Source organism: Ictidomys tridecemlineatus, unplaced genomic scaffold (assembly GCF_052094955.1).
Source record: "Ictidomys tridecemlineatus isolate mIctTri1 unplaced genomic scaffold, mIctTri1.hap1 Scaffold_1958, whole genome shotgun sequence".
NCBI lineage: Eukaryota > Metazoa > Chordata > Mammalia > Rodentia > Sciuridae > Ictidomys > Ictidomys tridecemlineatus.
Window position 1 is genome coordinate 20,365 of NW_027521681.1, and position 20,250 is coordinate 40,614.

The 20,250-nt window shown below is 39.7% G+C and overlaps 2 protein-coding genes across 6 annotated transcripts in view; one reads left to right on the plus strand and one right to left on the minus strand.

Annotated features, from left to right (window-relative positions):
• The window catches only part of LOC101975576 (uncharacterized), a 49,952-nt gene that overhangs the window by 17,340 nt on the left and 12,362 nt on the right, over positions 1–20,250 (plus strand). The gene's annotated exons all lie outside the window — the stretch shown is intronic.
• On the minus strand, positions 1,652–19,033 carry Znf583 (zinc finger protein 583). Of its 3 annotated transcripts, none has more exons than XM_078036134.1 (5): positions 18,844–19,028; positions 16,101–16,200; positions 13,842–13,968; positions 13,318–13,416; positions 1,652–4,765 (listed from the first exon to the last, which is right to left on the minus strand). In XM_078036134.1, exons 2-5 carry the CDS (start codon positions 16,107–16,109, stop codon positions 3,291–3,293), a joined length of 1,710 nt encoding a protein of 569 aa, XP_077892260.1. In that variant the 5' UTR covers positions 16,110–16,200; positions 18,844–19,028; the 3' UTR covers positions 1,652–3,290. The 3 variants fall into 3 exon arrangements, with proteins under 3 accessions (XP_077892260.1, XP_077892262.1, XP_077892263.1); XM_078036136.1 differs by having other exon boundaries at positions 13,318–13,413; positions 18,844–19,026; XM_078036137.1 differs by lacking the exon at positions 13,318–13,416 and having other exon boundaries at positions 18,844–19,033.

Consider the following 20,250-nt stretch of genomic DNA (forward strand, 5'->3'; position numbering starts at 1 on the left):
TTTTGAGATAAGGTCTCACTAAGTTGCTAAGGCTGGCCTCCAACTTGTGATCCTCCTGTCTCCCAAGTTGTTGGAATTACAAGTGTTTGCCATTGCACCTGGCTAGAAATGTGCTTTTAAATATATAATACATACAAATTCTGCAATTTTTAGTCTTTTAATCAAATCCATACCAATATTGTCAGTCCATTCTTTTTAATTGCTGGATAGAACTTGCAGTTGTGAATGCATTGATGGAAACTGAAGATTGTTTCCTAGGGTCCACAAGCCCGAGGCCAGAGCAGCGAGCGGTGAGCATTCAAAAGGCTGCCTCCGCTGTAGCCGGGTGACAGCACTCACTCCACACCACTGACAGTGCGTGATAGTGTACTTTAAACTTGCAACTTAATGCTGGTGAGGCTGAGCAGGGACCCTGATTTACAAGCCTGCATTCTCTGGTCCACTCGCATCCTTTGCCAGAACTCAGGGGATCCTTTAGCAATCTAGTGGACATTGCCGCACTCCAGGGAGCAGCTATCTCCTCTGGATGTCAGGAACTCTTTCACCCCTTTGGCCTTTTGCAGAAACACTGACAATCTTGCTTGACCTTCTTTTCTTTTGTTTGGCAGTTTTTATGCTGACCAATTGGCTAAAGGGGATTTGGAGGGAAGACCAAGTCGAGTGCTATTTTTATTGCTTTTCCTAATGACAGTTTTAAAAAATATATATTTTTAGCTGTCAGTGGACCTTTATTTATATGTGGTGCTGAGAATCAGACCCAGTGTCTCTCACATGCTAGGTAAGCACTCTACCACTGAGCCATGACTCCAGCCCCCCACTGACAATTTTGATACTGGCAAATTGCTTCCCAGAAACCTGTATAAATTCACACTCCACCCCACAGCAGTGCATAGCAGGTTCTCCTTTCCTCTGATTGCACCATGCAAAATTTTATCAATGTACTGCAAAATGGTTCTTCAAATTGTATTTCTGGCCAGTGAGATTCAGTACTTATCACACACTTATCACTTGATAAATCTTCACATTCTTTGCTGTTGGAGGGAGAAGTGTGTTCTCCCAATCTGGGATTTAAAAACTTTTTACTTTGTTTATCTTTTAAGATTTTTATTTGTTCTTTTTAGTTATATATGACAGTAGAATGTTATACTATCTTTGACCATATATAAAGACTTTTATGAAATTCTTAGCAAACCTGAATCTTCATGTGCAAGGGGAGGGAAGTTTGTGATCTCACATATTTAGGGAGATTGTCCTCATTCAATGATTTTACATTGTCCTCTAGTGTTTGTTCCACATTTAGATAACTATTTAAAGCAACTTTCATGTACAGGAGGAGAGGATTCCTGTTTTTTTTTTTTTTTTGGGGGGGGTGGGGGCGTGGGCAGTGGTACCGGGGATTGAACTGCACTTGACTTCACACCTATTTTGTATTTTATTTGAGCAACATCCTCACTTCTATTTTGCATTTTATTTAGAGACAAGGTCTCACTGAGTTGCTTAGCACCTTGCTGTTGCTGAGGCTGGCTTTGAACTTGTGATCCTCTTGTCTCAGCCTCCAGAGCTGCTGGGATTACAGGTGTGTGCCACCATCCCCGGCTGGGGAGTAGTTTTGAACAGAGCAGAATCAATTTTTCCCAAGTACTGAAACAACTGTTGTCAAATATGACTTTTATTATGCATTTTCTTTATATGTGTGTCTTTATGAATGTATATGTCTATTCACACACACAATCATTCACCAAGAGAGACACATACTTCAAGCCGTGGAAAATTTTCAGGATTTTGTTAGGTTTAAATAATCTGTATATTAATTTGTGGGCTACTGATATCTATATCATGCTGAAAATTCCCATAGAGGTGGATAAATGTCTACTCAAGTCTTCATTTCCATCCTCCTTTTATCTCGTATGTTCAGATGTGAGCTGGTTACTGTGTTGCTGCACACTCAAAGCCTTCGAGTCAGGAGGAGTATAAACAGTACAGCAGGGTAGATACGAGGGAATGGCGAGTGGTTTGAACTTTGGAGAACTAGAAATAACATTGTCATAAAAGGTATTAGGTTCATTTAAAACTCAATGCACATTAAACCAATGTTTGTGGACAGCCAGTTGGAGTATCCATCTATAGTTCTACTTTATCTTCTCCTTTGGGTTTGGAATTTTAGAAATGTAACAGCTTTTTTAGTTTAAATGACATAAGTTTGAGACAATTCATCCACCTGGAATTAGGAAAGCAGGTCAAACTTTATTCTCTATCTTCACTGGTTACGGATGAAGTTTTATCTAGTTTTAAAAATTTGTTGTTTTGTTTATATGTAAATGAGGAACACATCTTGGTTCTTTTTAAAATATTTTTTCTCTCTCTTTTTTTTATCTTTTCTTTTTTTGGAACTGGGAATCAAACCCAGGGCTTTGTGAATGAGAGGCAGATGCTTTGCTGCTGATCTAAATCCCAGCCCTCAGTTCTCTTTTGAAAAGTGATTTTGCATAAAATCTAGCTTCTGAGAACTCTTGAATTTCTATTGAAGTTGTCCTTGTTACCAGTGGTCATGTATCCACATCTCTGCATTCTGAAGTAAAGCCACATTACCCTGCAGCAGAGATGCTAATGAGAATTGCAGTAGATCTCACCACCTACACTGCTGCTCCTAAGGAAAGGTCTCACAACTGCTCGGCCGACACTCTTGGTCGATTTCTTATGGTGAAGTCGAACAGCTCTTTGTATGCCATGGTCTTTAATTCTACATTAACATTTGAGTTATTATCATGCTAGGCACTCTGCTGAGCAATTTACATGCATTATTTAATTTTCTCATTAAGTTTTGAGGTAGTACCATTATTATTCATATAAGACTTAAGTTTACAAAGGAAAAACTGCTTCCTCAAAATTAGGGCTAGAAAATGGAAGAGTCAGGATTGGACACCAGATCTACTGGATGTTGAAATAAGTACTTAATTTTGAACAAATATTCAGGAAAAGAGAGGGTTTGGGAAGGTAGTCTGGAATAAGGTATTGTCTGTGGGAGGGCAGGAGGCTTTTTAGGTTATTTTGAGAAATGTGATGAGAATGATGGAATGTCACTGAGGGATTTTAATGAGGCAGAAATGATGTGACCTACACCTCTTTTTTTTTTTTTTAAATACAAGTTTGGCTGAAATGCTGATGATGGACAGAGGCAATGGTGCTCCTTGTAAACCAACCAGAAGCCATTTCCATATGCGATAGATTCATACGTATTGGATAAGGGTGATATGATGGAAATGCATTAAATGGGTCAGCTTTTGTACATATTAGGAGATCAAACCTACAGGTCTTGTCAACTGATTAGATGTAGAGGGTGAGGAAGAGGAAATGGTCAAGAATGTCTCCATAGTATGAATTTTCTCATGATGAGAAAGGTGTGCACGCTGCCTGAAAGATTTCCTGCAATCTTTACATTCATAGGGTCTCTCTCCAGTATGAATTCTCTGGTGTAGAGTAAGAGAGCCACTATAGCTAAAGGCTTTCCCACAAATATTACATTCATAAGGCTTCTCTCCAGTATGAATTCTCTGATGCTGAGCAAGGCCTGCATTCTGGCTAAATGTTTTCCTACATTCCTTGCACATATAAGGTTTTTCTCCAGTATGACTTCTCTGGTGTTGTGCAAGGGAGGAACTATTGCTAAAAGCCTTCCCACATTCCACACATTCATAGGGCTTCTCTCCAGTGTGAACCCTCTGGTGCTGATCCAGGTATGCAATCTGGCTGAAGGCTTTCCTGCATACTTTGCATTCATAGGGCTTCTCTCCAGTGTGAACCCTCTGGTGCTGAGCCAGGTGTGCGTACTGGCTGAAGGCCTTTCTACATTCCTTACATTCATAGGGTCTCTCTCCTGTATGAATCCTCTGATGTACAATTAGGTATCCACGATGGCTAAAGGCCTTCCCACACACATGACATACATAAGGTTTCTCTCCTGTGTGAATCCTCTGATGTTGAGCAAGAAATGAACCATTACTAAAGGCCTTTCCACACTCAATACATTCAAAAGGTCTCTCTCCAGTGTGAACCCTCTGGTGCTGAGTCAGGTGGGCGATCTGGCTGAAGGCCTTTTTACATTCCTGACACTGATAAGGCCTCTCTCCAGTGTGAACCCTCTGGTGCTGAGCCAAGTGTGCGTTCTGGCTGAAGGCCTTCCTACATTCTTTACACTCAAAAGGCTTCTCCCCAGTATGTATTCTTTTATGTTGAGCTAGGTTTGCACTCTGGCTGAAGGTTTTCCCACATTCCACACATGCATAGGGTTTCTCTCCAGTATGAATTCTCTGATGGAGAGTAAGTGATGAGCTCTGATTGAAGACCTTCTCACATTCATTACATTTCAAAAGTTTCTTTTCTACATACACCTTCTTATGTTTCATTTCAACAGATTTTTTTCGATAACATCTCTTTTGTGGTTCACACTTATGCACTCTTTCTTTGGTGGGGAATCTCTGATGTATATTTAGTCTTGCATCCAGACTGAATGTTTCCCAAGATTTATTACACTCATTGCTTTGATCTTCAGGGAGGATTTCTTTATGAGTGATGGTAAGTTGATCAGAATGTAACTCCTGACTTCCAAACTTGTTCTTAAACCAGTCCTCACTTACACAGGGTTTCCAACTGGGGCACACAAGGCTATGAGAGAGATGGCTTCTTCCCAGTGTCACTGCTTTGGCAGATTCTTGATAAACATCTTGCTTTGATGAAAAGTCACTGTTTTTAAATACATACTCCCAATCTGAAATATATCAATAAAACAAACATATTTTGAATTTTTTTCATTATAAGAAATTTCTAAAACAAAAATGGGAAAATGAAATGCTAAAGTATTTCAAAATTAATGTCTCAATGCATTCTAAGACTTATGAAAGTACAAACAACAAGAGCTTAAGAAAGGTGATTCAGGAAATAAAATAATCACATATAACCAGTAAGGTGATATTAGAAGAGCAAAACACTGAAGAGGTCATTGAAAATCACAATTGCTGTTTTATATCTAAGTTAATATTATAGTCTTCATCTTTCCTCTATTGCTGCAGTTTATTCTGCATTCAATCTAAGTTGGTTATCTTTAAAAAGTAGATTTTAAAAACTAAGTGCAGTGTTGCCTGCCTGTAATCCCAGCAACTCAGGAGGCTGAGGACCACAAATTCAAAGCCACAAGACCTAGGCAACAAGACCCTGTCTCAAAATTAAAAAAAAAAAAAAAAAAAAAAAAAAAAAGAAGGCCTGAGGATGGGGTTGGTGTATCTCAGTAGTAGAGTGCCCCCTGTGTTCAATTCCAGTAACAACAACAACAACAAAAAGCACCAAGTGTAAAATGTCAAGAATATAGCTAATAAGCCTCCATGGATCCCCCAAAACTAAAGACACACCAGAAGCCTTAGGATGCACATGAAACTGCTTGTTCATCAAGCTATATGTGTAAACTTTTGCAATTAGAGAAAGGTCTTTCTGAGCATAATTTTCTACATGCTAAATTCCAACTAAACATACATTTTCTTTCAACTGATCCTTGAAGCTAAGATTCCTTTACATAAAACAAAAATTTTGTATCAAGCTACTTGCTTTTATTAACAGCCCAGGCCTTAATCTGCCTTCTCCTTTCCAGTGATTTCTTACTAGTGTACATTAAAATCAAAATCCCTAGCCTGGTCTATAGTCCTGTGTGGCCTGTTCTCTGACCCCTTCCACCTGTCCTTCTCCTGCCTACTGGGCTTCAGCTAGTGGGTATTTCCACTTGAAAGTGCCTGCCCTGAATACCTTCTTCCCTTCCTTAGTGGGCTGCACTCAGGGTCTGCTCACACTTACCTCTCTAGGTGACCTTCCTTGACCTCCTAATATAAATTACTACACACTTAGCACTATCTATTCTTTGTCTGGCTCTTCATAGCACTTAACTTAGTTCGCATTATCATACATGTTAATTTAATCTCTGTCATCACGAGAATGGACACTTGTATATGCAGGAACCATCCCTTCCTATTTCTTGAATACCCATTGCCTAGAATAGGCCAGAATTAGGATTGTGAATCAATAACACTTGAAACGCCACATTAATTTGTCCTTTCATTTGAATGATCTGCTTGCACAAATAAAGTAAATGACTGATATACTACTAGAAAACTGGATATATCACAGTAGATAAGGAAATGTGGTAGAAAACTATCAAGACAACAGATCTGAACTGCAGCTGATTACTCATGCTGCCTTTCCTCAATGCTCTTGCAGACTCCTACCCTGTAGCTAAATAATCACACACCAACTCATGAATGTCCCCTAGAAAGTCAACATGAAGAAGCAGTCCTGAAGACTCAATCTAGGCAAACTCAGGATTAAATCCATAAAACTGTAATAAAAAAATAAAAATAAAAGTAGTGTGTTTTTTAATATTAATTCTCAATGGACTGATAAGTGAGGGATCTATATTATATTCATTATAGCCATACAACTCTCAGAGTTTAGAATATATCAGAATTACCTACAGAACTTGTTAAAATATAGATTGCTGCACCTCAGGAGGCTGAGGCAGGAGAATCACAAGTTAAAGGCCAATCCTGGCAACTTAGTGAGACCCCTCCCTCAAAAAAAAATAATAGTTCACTAAATGCCTACACACAGAAATGAGTTGGGATGCAGCTTATAGTAGTGCACCCCTGCGTCCAACCCCCAGTACCACAAATAGAAAAAACATGCAGATCGCTGGGCCCCATGCACAGAGTTTCTGAGTAGGTCTGGGAAGTGAGCTGAATATCCAAATTTCTAATGAGTTCCCAGGTGACGCTGCTCATCTCAAGATCATATTTTTGAGTACTACTGCCCAACAGCAGCCACTGAAAACATAATGTAAAAAGGGTACATCTAAAAAGCCAGGAAATAAATTAACATTCTAAAACATATTCAAATAAGCTAAAAGAAGAGGAAAACAGAAGAATAAAAGAGCAGAGAAAAAAAAATGATAATGGCAGACCAAAATCAAGCTACCTAAATAATTACAGGTTGAGTATCTCTTATGGTCAGAACCAGAAGTATTCTGGATATTAGATTTTTTTTTTGCATTTTTGAAAAAAATATATATATAAATAAAAATAAACATCTTAGGGATGGGACATAAGTGGAAACACAAAACTAATTTACATTTCATATAAACTTTCATGTAGCTTGAATGTAATTTTACACAATATTTTAAATAATTTTATGGATAAAACTAGTCTCATGGTGTGGAACTTTGCACATATGGCATGTCAGCATTCAAAATTTTCAGATTTTGGAGAATTTCAGATTTCTGGATTGGGCATGTTCAACCTGCATACTAAATATTAATGGATTTCCTAACCAGTTAAAGGGTAGCAAGTGTAAGAAAGACACCCATGCTGTCCACAGTAACATGCAAACAGTAAGTACAGGCCAGAGTGCCTCTGTTCATACAGATAAAACAGACTTCAAAGGAGAGCATCACCAAAAACAAGGAGGGATATATCACAATGATAAATGATCAAGTCATCAGGAAATTATAATTATTAATGTGTATGCATCTAATACATAGCCTCATATACCTTAAAACAAAATCTGACAATATTAAGTACTAAAGGATACTGTATAATCATAGTAAGTGATTTCAATATGTTATATCCAGCAATTGATAAAACTAGATAAAAATTAGTAGATACATAGAAGATAATGTCTGGATTAACTAACTTGATGTAATTTATATTAACAGCACACTATGTACATCAACTGTACAATAGGTATTGATGGCATGTTCAATAAGATAGACAGAATGCTGGTTCATAAGCCAAGTCTTAGTAAACAGTATGTTCTTTAACTTCAACAGAATTAAATTCAAAATGAATAAATAATGATGTCTTGTAAAATTCACACATCTGGGAAATTATATAGAAACAATTCATTTCTATATAATTCATAGGTCAAATAGTTTATTAAAAGAAATCAGAAAATATCTTATATTGACCAATAATGATAATATAACACACGGAAATTTGTAAGATGTAGCTAAAACAGTACTTAAAGGAAACTCTTTAAGATACTCATAGTAGAAAAAAACCTAAAAGTATAAACATCAACAATCTAAGTGAGAAGAAAAACCACAATAAACCCAAGGAAAATAGAAAAAAAAAAAAAAGCTAACTAGAGAAAATAACAAAATAGAAAACAATTGATAGAGAAGTAAAACCAAAAGTAGGTTCACTGAAAAGATCACTAATTAGGGAGAAAAAAAAAAAAAGAATAGAAGTCAGAAAAATCAGAGCTTTAAAGAGGAGTCTGGTGTGATCGAATGCACTTGGAATCCTAGCCATGCAGGAGGCTAAGGCAGGAGGATCCCAGGTTCAAGGCCAGCCTCAGCCACTTAGAAAGACCCTGTTTCAGAATAAAAATACAATGGGCCGGGGATGCAGCTCAATGGTAGAGCACCTCTGCATTTAATTCCCAGTACCAAAGACAAAACACAAAACAACAACAACAACAACAAAAAACAAACTGAAAAGAATTATCATATACCCTATAGACATTAAGAAGAAAATATTATGAACAACATATACATAAACTGGACAACTCAAATAAACTGTACAAATCCCTTGAAAGATATACCCTACTAGAGTTGATTCAAGAAGAATTATATAACAAAAATAACCCTTATATCCATTAAATCTATTAATGGATAAAAATATTCCACATAAACAACATTCCAGGCATAGATGTCTTAACTATTCCACCAGTGTAGGGGAAAAACAATTATACCCAACTCTTTCATAAAATAGGAGAGGATGAAATACTTCCCAACTTGTTTCCGTAATGCCAGCATTATCTTGGTAAGGAAATTACAAAAGGGTAAATCCATGTAGCATATGAACATAAATGTAAAATATTTAGTCAAACGTTGCCAAATCAAATGCAGGACAATATGAAAAGCATAATCTTGACCAAGTAGAGTTTTATCCCTGGAAAGCAAATTGGTTTAATATTTGAAAATCATCAATGCAATTCATCATATTAATACAGAATAAAGATGAAAAACTGCATGATCATGTTTAGAATGAGTATTTGACCCATTACAAAAAATTTTAGGAGCTGGGGCTAGAGCTCAGTGGTAGAACACTTGCCTAGCATGTATGAGGCACTGGGTTCAATTCTCAGCACCACATATAAATAAATGAATAACATAAAGATCCATCAATATCTAAAAAATATATTTTAAAAGGAATTGCATTGAATTCATCAAGATTATCTAAGGAAAGAACTATAGCTTACATCAAGGGAATAGGGATAGAATACATTTCCTCTCAAGAATGGCACAACATAAATGTATTTGTTCTTACCACTTGTATTCAACATTGTATAGGAGATGCTAGCTATTGCAATACATCAAGAAAAAGAAATGATCAGAAAGAAATAAAACTGTATATGCAGATGTTATAACTGTGTTTTCGAAAAATCCTCAGAAATATATAAAAGAATTCCTATAATCCTATATGAAACTCTTAAAGATACTTATAGTAGAAATGAGTTAATATAAAAACACTTTACATTCTTTGCATACAAGCAGAACACTACTGGAAAACAGAATTTTTAAAAATTATATTTATAGTGATACCCAAAAACCATAAAAGATTTAGGAAAAAATTTAAAAAGCTATACAACATCACTACACTAGATACTATAAAATAATCCTATGAGAAATTAAAGTATACTAAATGGCTTATTAAAACACACTCATGGGGGCTGAAGTTGTGGCTCAGTAGTAGAACGCTTGCTTAGCATGTGTGAGGCATTGGGTTGGATCCCCAGCACCACATAAAAATAAATAAATAAAAGTATTATCTCCATCTACAACTAAAAAAATATTTAAAAAAACATACTCATGATTAGAAGAATCAAAAAAAATTTTTTTTCAGGGAGGGATTACCTGGGATTGAACTCAGGGGCACTTGACCACTGAACCACACCCCCAGCCCTATTTTGTATTTTATTTAGAGACAGGGTCTCACTGAGCTGCTTATTGCCTTGCACTGCTGAGGCTGGCTTTGAACTCATGATCTTCCCGCCCCAGCCTCCTGAGCTGCTGGGATTACAGGCATGTGCAAGTGCACCTAGCTAAGAATGTTGTTAAGGTGTCACTTCTCTCAATGGGTACATGGATTCAACATAATCCCAACCAAAACCCACCCTTGTTGAAGAGAAATTCTAAACTTCATTCTAAAATGCAAATGACTTCTAATAGTCAAAGTGATTTAACAAATGGCACAATCTGATATCAAAATTAATCATAATGCTACAGCAATCAAGGCGATGTGGTTCTGGTGAAAGGATAAATGTATAAATTTCCAGGTGCAATGGTACCTGCCTGAAACCCCAGTGGCTTGGGAGACTGACACAGGAGGATCTCAAGTTCAAGACCAGCCTCAGCAACCTAAAGAGACCCTAAGCAACTCAGTGAGACCCCCGTCTCAAAACAAAATAAAAAGCTGGGAATGTATCTCAATGGTAAATTGTCCCCAGGTAAATCCCCAGTACAAATAGAACAGAACAGAACAAAACTACAATACCACCATTATAATGACTTAGATTAAAAATAATACTGATAATAACAATATTTTTTGAGGGCATAAAGCAAACAAGATGCTTATATATTGCTAGAGGTTATGTACAATGGACAGTCCCTTTGGGAATCTTTGGCAGTTTCTTATGAAGTTAAACGTATAATTATCATATGATCTAGTTTAGATATTTACTCAAGAGAAATGAAAAGAACTGTCTACCCAATGTTCTTCACATGACAGCTTCATAGCAGCTTTATTTATAATAGCCCAAACTGGAAACAACACAGGTGGGTGATCTGTTTATCCATTCACAATGGATGCTATTCAATGTAAAACTCCTCACCAATCAAAGGATCAATGTGGGACTGAGGTTGTGGCTCAGTGGTAAAGCGCTTGCCTCGAGTGTGAGGCACTGGGTTCAATCTTCAGCACCAGGTAAAAACAAAGATACGGTGTGTCCACCTACAACTAAAAAGATAATAACCACAAAAAAAGGAGCCACATATTCATACATGAACAATGTGGGCAGATTTCAAAATCATCATGCCAATTAGAGATGCTGGACAGAACCTAAGCCACAGTAGATGATTTCATTTAGTATGGCTGCAACCTAATCTAATGTGACAAAGAAAATGTCAGTATTCACTTGGAACTAGAGATGGAGAAAAGGGTGGACTGCACAGAGCTAGATGTAATCTTTTTTCTTTTTCCTTTTTTTTTTTTTGTGGTACAAGGGATGAAACTGGGGTCTTGGACATGCTCTACTCAGCTATTCCTCCACCCCATAAGTAGTCTTTTGGTATATAAATACTATGTGGCTTGATTGTGGTGGAGATTTAAGGATATATGCAAATATCAGAACTACTTAAGTTGTATAATTTATGTAGATACAATTTACTGTTTATAAATATCCTTAATATTAATAGGATCTAATAAAATACAATAGAACAAGTAGATCAAAATATATTAAAACCAGAAAATTATTTTTTAAACAATTCTTCAGTGAAAAGGAACTTTAAAATTGTAGATTATTTGGGAAATGGCAATAACAAAACTTTTAAATGTCAAAGTCTGTAGGAGAGAGTTCTAGAAAGAGATTTAAAATACATAGCTCTTAATAATTTCATTACTGAATAAAAGAAAATGAAATTAACATATTAAGCTCTCATTTCAGCAACATAGAGAACAAAATAAATAAGAAAATTAGAAGGAAAAAGTCAGTAAGGGAAGAAAAGCAAAAGAACAAAGAACTGAAAAAGAGAAGAGCAGTCACTAAAAAGAGAAATCCATTAGCTGGGTCTTGAAAAAGAAAACTGATTTATGAGTGGCAACCTAATAATTTAAAAAAAAAAACAATGACTATATAAAGTAAGAAACTTGCCAGGCGTGGTGGCACATGCCTGCAATCCTGGCAATTCAGTAGGCTGAGGCAGAGAGATCAAAAGTTCAAGGTCAGCCTCAGCAACTTAGACCAAGTCTTAAAAAAAAAAAAAAAAAAAAAAAGGCAGGGGCTGGGGCTGGGGATCTGGCTCAATGGTAGACTGCCCCAGTACTATCAAAGAAAAGACTAAAGAAACTGGGAGAGTGCTCGCCTAGCATGTGCAAGGCCCTGGGTTCAATCCTCAGCACCATATATAAATAAATAAATAAATAAAATAAAGCTTAAAAAAAAAAAAGATTATTTTGTTCAAAATCATGGGAAAAAAATCTGATAATGAAAAGGATAGTTATGTAGAAAAAATTTTTTAACCAAAGACAAATCTACAGAGTCAATTTAATACAGAGGACCCTGAGAAAGTTGTCAAAGATCTGCTTTTGATAAGACTTTAAGTCTTTACCTCTCAAACTCTCAAGACAGGTGATCTCATTCATTCACACTGACATCTTTAGATTTTTTTTGAACCTCTGTCTTCCAATCCAGTTGCATGTTGCATTTCTACACTTGGAAACCTTCATATGTCATGAGAATACATTTTTTTCCCCAGCAAAATTCCTCATCTTTCCTCCCACCAAGATATTTTCTTATGATTGTTTCTATTAAGTGCTATCACCTTCCAGTTACTTAGACTTGAAAATAAAACTAGAGCTGGGCATGGTGGCCAATGCCTGTAATCCCAGAGGCTCGGGAGGCTGAGGCAGGAGGATCACAAGTTCAAAGCTAGCCTCAGCAAAATCGAGGTACTAAGCAAGTCAGTGAGACCCTATTCCTAAATAATATACAAAATAGGCCTCGGATGTGGCTCAGTGGTCAAGTACCCTTGAGTTCAATCCCTGGTATGCCAATTAAAAAAAAAAATAGAAATGCTTTATTTTTTATTTTTTTTATGGTTTATAAAACTCTTTAATAATCCCAAGAATTTAGCAAGGTGTTGTGCTCAAAACAGAAACTCAGTGAAATAATAAGTAAATAAAAAATGAATCAATCCTTCAATCAAAGGAATAAATATCTGGAAAGGAACAAAGTCTGGATTTAAACAAATAGAATGAATAACTATTGCAAAACTAGACAAGGACAAGGAGACACTGACATTTGGACCCAGAGATCAGGAAAATGAGTCATCGGAGAAGGTAATAATTTTCGAGAGAAGATATACAAAAACAATAAATCAAAGCACTGTGCTAAAAATATTACTTCTCAGGCCTCTGCTTTGAATAGAGCCCCCAGGAAGCATCCATTCTGAGTTGGAGCTGCACTGTCCCTAGCAGTGTGCCTCCTAGTTCTCTCACTCACCAGGGCATGTTACTCTTGTTCCTTCCTTCTTCACAATCCAGGGCTCTTTTCCTTGCTCCAATAATGAGATTACATCTGGCTTAGAAAAAGAAATCCCTGCTTATAAGAGATAAAAGAGGAATTAGCCACACCTGTAAATTAGTCAAGTTTCTTGGTCATCAGGACTGGGGGGGGGGTGAGGGGGGCATCACAGTCAGAAGATAAAGAAGTGGTAAAATATTTTGAAAAATGGGGAAGATGAAATTGCAGAACCACACTAATGAAGATCCGAATTCTACAAAACTCCACCTATTTGGGGGAGCATAAGAAAAAAGACTTTTATATGGAGTCTTGCTATGCTGGCCAGGCTGGCCCTGCTGGGCTCTACAACTCTCCTGTCACAGCCTCTGAGGTAGATGAGACTACAGGCACACACCAGGGCACCCGGCTCAAGAAAGAATCCTTCAGGAGGCACACTGGAGGCTCTCCAAACACTGGAACGCACACCTGCATAGAAATTTTGAATTATAAGGAGTCCTCCTTACCCAGTGATACCAGGCTCCTATAGTTCTCCAACATGACCTTCCTGTACAAAATCCTCTGAGTGGGGTTCAGCCATTCCCACTCCTCTTGAGTGAAACTTACAGACACATCCCCAAATGTCACCAAATCCTGAAATGACACAAACACATATTTGTTCAATTAGTGTTCAAATTCTACTATGGGCCTAAGTGAAAGAGTTAAATTGTCTTCAGTTTTGGATATAATATTGCATATAGAAAAATCTTCTGACAGTGTACTAAGTTCATAGCAATTCGTGTCAAATAATGGTAGATGACTTTTTTGCTTGCTTTGATGGAAAGTATACAATTTCAGAGAGAATAGCTACTGGGATGGAAAAGATCTACCACACATACATACATACACACACAAAATTGGGCTGACGGAAAACTGTAATCAATCAAGAATAAACTAATAGGTTATTCATACTAAATGTCAGGGCATTTCTCAATCTGGGGAAACCAGGATACACTAGGGAAGTAAACAAGATATTATATAATAAGTAATGGATGAATATTCTTTAAAGTAGTCACTAAAAGATTATAAAGTTGATAGCACTTAATAAGATAATAAGGGGAAAATGCTTGATTTATCAGAAGGCAAAAAAGGAGAAATAAAGGAACCAAGAAAAAATGGTATAAATGGAAAACAAACAGAAATATGGTAGGTTTAGACACACATTCATGAGTAATAACATTAAATGAAAATGTACTAAACACTAATTAAAAGACCAAGATTACCATATTGGATTTTAAAAAAACAACATACGCTATTTGTAAGAGTCATATGGTAATCTCTGTTGGCAGAGATTCTCAAAAGGTATGCATTAAAATAACACTGAGAGACAGGCACAGTGGTGCATGCCTTTAATTCCAGTGACTCAGGAGGCTGAGGCAGGAGGATCATGAGTTCCAACCAAGCTCAGCAAAAGCGAGGTGTTGAGCAACTCAGTGAAACCCTGTCTCTAAATAAAATACCAAAAGAGGGCTAGGGATGTGGCTCAGTGGTTGAGTACTCCTGAATCAATCCCCAGTACCAAAAAAAAAAAAAAAAAAAAAAAAATCACACTGGGGTGATCATGGTAGACCACGCCTATAATCACATGACACAGGAGGCTGAGGCAGAAGGCTGCAAGTTCTACTGGTAGTGTTGCTGTAGATTATTTCTCACTCACCAGGGCATGTTCCTCTTGCAGGCCAAATCTGGCCTGCATTTCTCATACAACCATTCTCTGTATTTTAATCTTTTTTTAATGTTTAACCTACAAAATCTCTAAGTGTAAGGAAGAACGTTTTTTTCTAAGTGAATAATCCATTCTTTTCCCACTGACTTAAAACCATACCAGTACATTATCATATAATAAGCAAACTAGTAGATGTTAAATTCTTCATAGACAATGTCTATTTTTATTTTCCACAGCACTTAGTTCTCAGTCTTTAGTAACTACGTGTTCAGTGAATGAGTAAATATTTTCCATTCTTATGGAATTCTTATATTTGTTTCTGGACATTATATACTGATCTTTTCATGTTTCTTCTAGTTCCAATTCCATAGGCTATTACAATTTTCATTATTATAGATTTTTTCCATTTTTTTAAAAAATGTAGCTTCAAGTGCTTCCCCCATAACTCTCTTTTTTTTAAGAAAGTATCCATTTTCCACATTAATTCCATTAATCTTAACTGGATGGCCTAGAATATCATAGCTGCAGCCTCCTGTGAACTCAGGATGTCCCTAAAATGAGAATTTACTATTCCCCTAAAATTCTACCCTTCAAACTCCACCAAAGTACCTTCAAAAAGCCCTGCCTCCGCTGATCCACACTCTTATGCTCAAGATACAATACATCTCACTCCTCAAAATCACCTCAAATAATGTGCTCAGTGGAGGTGCGGAATGTTCTTTGAATAAAGATGAAAATACGAATTAGGGGAAAATAAGGAAGTTCATGGCTTTTTGGGGACTTCCTTTTTTTCTGGAATGAAAGGTATAAGGAGCAAGTCACTCATAAATGAGATTTTTTTAACTTGTTTTTTAATTTTTATTTTTGTTTATTTTTTAAATTTTCATGTGGTGCCAGGGATCGAACCCAGTACCTCACGCATACTAGGCAAGTGCTCTACCACTGAGTCCAACATCGGCCTCATAAATGAGATTTTGTTAGGCTATGGCATTATGGAAGAGAAGTTAAATGTTTATATAACCTGAAAAATAAGATGGTGTTTTAGAGAAATGCTTCTTACCTTGGACATGGCTTTAAGACTTCTAAGAGTTTATGAGTTCTTCTGTCCTCCTCCTTCAAATTCCCCTCTGGAAGAGGGGCAGGGTCCTGAGAAAATCGAGCTGGAGAGGGAAAAAGAAACCATAGAGTGCCAGATTAGCTCAGCAGCTCCCAAGGTGACCAGCCTAGAAACAATCTTTCCTTCCCTCTCTTCCTCCCGCAACTGAAGCTTTCAGTGTCACTGAATTGAGACATTTATCTAAACTGACAATTGTTTTTCAAAAGAATTCTGAACTTACAATTTACAATTACATCTCAAAAATACAATGTATAATTTGTGCATAAATTATCTACTCATTTTAAATTATAAACAATAACTGGAGCTGAGGCTCAGTGATAGAGCACACTGCACATGTGAGGTACTGCGTTTGATCCTCAGCACCACACAAAAATAAATAAAGATACTGTGTCCATCTACAACTAAAAAAATATTTCAAAAAAAAAAAAAAGGACAATAACAGCAACTACAGAATGGCATTATCAAGGAAGGATTTTCCACTCTTTTCATTCATGAAGGCTTTCACCAGTGGAATTACAGAGGTTGACTCCAGAGGCTGAGGCAAGAGTATCAAGTCTGAGGCCAGCTTCAGCAACTTAGTAGGACCCTGTCTAAAAAAATAAAATCCAAAACATACCCAAAGTGTCATGGTAATAATTAAGTCAAACTGGAAATGAGGTCTTAATTTTTAGTCTTTCTACCAGATGATGATGTTGAAAGGAAATATGTCCAACCTTTTAAAAAGAATTAAGAGAGAAAGCCACCAAGTGAATGTATTGGGAAAGCACCTTTACACAGAGTGGGCATCAGAGGGGTCATGTTGTCTGAAGACATTAGACAAGAGTCAGGACAACCTGCTTTGGGTCCTGGCTGATAACAAATGCATCTAAAAACCAAGCTCTTAACTTCTCTGAGCATTTCCTGAGAAAGGGTCGATGGAGGTAGGAGACAAGGCTCTTGGCGGACAGTCATTGGAACCTCTTAACCCTGAGTTCTTTTCCACTAGAGCTCACTAACTTGAAGAATAAAGCAATAAGCAGCAGCATAGGGCTGGAGGTATAGCTCAGTGGTAGAGTGCTTGTCTAGCATCTGGCGTCCCTGAGTTCCATCTCTAGCACTGCAGGGGAAAAAACAAACTAAAACAACAACAACAAAACAGAACAAAGCAGCATAGTGAGTATAAGAAGTTCTAGCTGGGCACCGTGGCCCACACCTGCAATCCCATCTAACCAGGAAGCTAAGGCGTAGGATCCCAAGTTTCAATCTAACCTGGGCAATTTAACAAATTGTGTCTCAAAATAAAACACAAAGAAGGCTGGGGACGTAGTAAAGTGGTAGAGCACTTGCCCAGTATATGGAGTGGAGAGGGCCCTGGGCCCGGGATTAGAAGGCTTAAATTCAAACACCCAGTCCACCACACCCAGCTACCCTCAGTCCAACTGTGTTTAGTCTCACATGGTCCCACAGTGACAGTCTTACACGGTCAGACTCCAAAGGTCATACCATCTGACACAGTCATAATCCCAGTTACAGGACCTCTGATACATGGTGGCAGGGGTTCACTGTCACACAGTGTCATGTGCTGTACTGTCACAGTCCAGATCACAGTGTCATGTTGTCACATGGTGACAGACATTCCATCTCAGTCTCATACACTGTTGTGCCCCCCCCCCCCACATGCTGACACCCTCTCATACTGTCACAGTGTTACACACATGCTCTCAGCCTCACAGCAGTATTCAGGGAGTCACGGGCCCCATCTCACATGATGGGGTGGTCTCATACTATCATAGAGAGCATCAGACACATTTTCAGTCTCCCACATTGTTACAGGGTGGTACAACTAACACACACTGTCCAGGCTCCCTTGCATAGATTTGTAGATCTCATACTGTCACACAATGTCACAACTTCACTTCCAGTCTTACAAGGGTGTCATGGGCCCCCTAATACTTGGTGACACAATTCACACTATCATACTCTGAAAGCCTCAGCTGTGAGCACAGCCTGCGCATGTGAGCGTGGTGTCACCTGTCACACAATGTCACTCTCGTCTCAGTGGCAAGCACAGCCTGTGCACACTTGTGTGGTGTCACACTATCACAGTGTCACATTCTCACAGCCTCACATGCCAGCATGGCCCATGCACATTGGCACAGTGTCACACTGTCACACAGTGTCTCAGTCTCAGCTGCAAGCATGGCCCATACACGCCGTTACACTGTCACAGTGTCACACTCAGTCTCAGTTGTGAGCTGAGTCAGCACACACTATCACACTCAATCTCAGCCATGAGCACAGCCCATGCACGCTGTCACAGTGTCACACTCTCAGTCTCAGCTGCGAGCACAGCCCGTGCACTCTGTCACGCTGTCACACATGGTGTCACACTCAGTCTCAGCCGCGAACACAGCCCATGCACTCTGTCACGCTGTCACACAGTGTCACACTCTCAGTCTCAGCCGCGAACACAGCCCGTGCACTCTGTCACGCTGTCACACACAGTGTCACACTCTCAGTCTCAGCATCGAGGACGGCCCGTGCACGTGGGCGCGATGTCATACTGTCACCCCCACAGTCTCAGCCGCAAGCACGGCCCGCGGGCGCGGTGTCACACCGTCAGACACAGTGTAACACTCAGTCTCGGGCGCGGTGTCCCTGGTCGCACAGGTCGCGCCCTCCCACGCCGTCCCCCGGCCCCGCTCACCGCCTCCTCGCTCGGGCGCGCGCGGGCAGGCCGGGGCTGAACCTCCGCCGACCGCCGCGCTCACAAAGGTGCCGCGAGCCGGCGCAGGCGGCCGAGGCCGCGGGGGCCGCCGGGAGTGGAGTGAGGCGCGCGGCGTGCTGGGAGGCTGGGGGGGACGCCAGCCGCAGGCTCCGCCCCCGGCGGCGGCGGAGCCTCAGCCCCCTGCCCGCCCACACCCGGACTGGGGGGGGGGACGGCAGGCAGAGTGCGCAGGCGCGACTCGCGGTCGGACGAGTGCGCATGCGCAGCTGTAGTCCAGTCACTACATCCCAGAGCAGCTGCCGCGTGTGGCCGCTGTGTGGCGCGCGGGAGAATCCACTAGGGTAAAGGTATGGCCTTATGAGGACCGAGCCAAGTGTTGACGTCGTCCCCTTTTTCTGGTCTTCTACCTTTTGGGAAATGTCCAACGAACTCGTTTCTCGGTCCTTCTCGCCAGAGTCACCAACGACGCACAGCCTGAGCGGAGCAACTTAGAAGTTGAGGAAGGACAAGTCCGATGTGTCCCAAAGGCATCAGTTGAGGAAAGGGCACGTGGGATCTGGGGCAGGTCCAGACAGTCAGGCACCAGTAGCCGTTAGTTGCAGGTGGACACAGTACCTTTTTATTTTATTCATTTGTTTTCACGCGGTGCTGAGAATTGAACCCAGGGCCTCACGTGCTAGGCAAGCGTCCACCACTGAGCCCCCGCCCCAGCCCAGGACCTCTGTTTTAAAACGACAAGAAACAAACAAACGAAGAAAGAGTGGCAATGAAACACGAAACACTCTTGGGTTCTGTTTTCTGCCCTATCATCCCGCACCGGGAGCCGAGCAGAGGCCTCACTTGCTGGGCAAGTGCTCTGCTCCTGAGCTATACCCCCATCCCCTGGCCAGGTTTCCGAGGCTAGCCTCAATGTTCCTCCAGCCTGAGCCTCCTCAGTTGCTGAAATTACAGCCACGCACAACTGCGCTGGGCCCGATCGTTTTTTGTACTGTCAAATCTGTTGAGGTATCTGATAAGGATTTGAATCCAGCATTTGCAAAGACACACCTTGCTAATAAAAACAGAAATAGCACAATTTCCAAGTGAACAACGGATGTGAGCCGCCTTTTCCCCAAAGAAGATATATATCCGGTCCACTAGAGCTTGAAAGTCCCGTCTTCGGTCAGTGGGGCAGGACACATCTAAACCACGGTGGCACCTTCCTGCCCAGCACGAGGATTCGAGGACAACGTGTGGGCAGGAACGGAGAGGCGGGCCTCTGCAGGCCACCCCTGCTCATAGGAGGCACAGCTGTGCTTGGCGTCGCGGTGGTCTGGTCACTTGCGGCCCGTAGTTTCCCATAAAATGGGAGGGTGAGCCTTTCCGTAGCCAGGGGATGGGAAACTC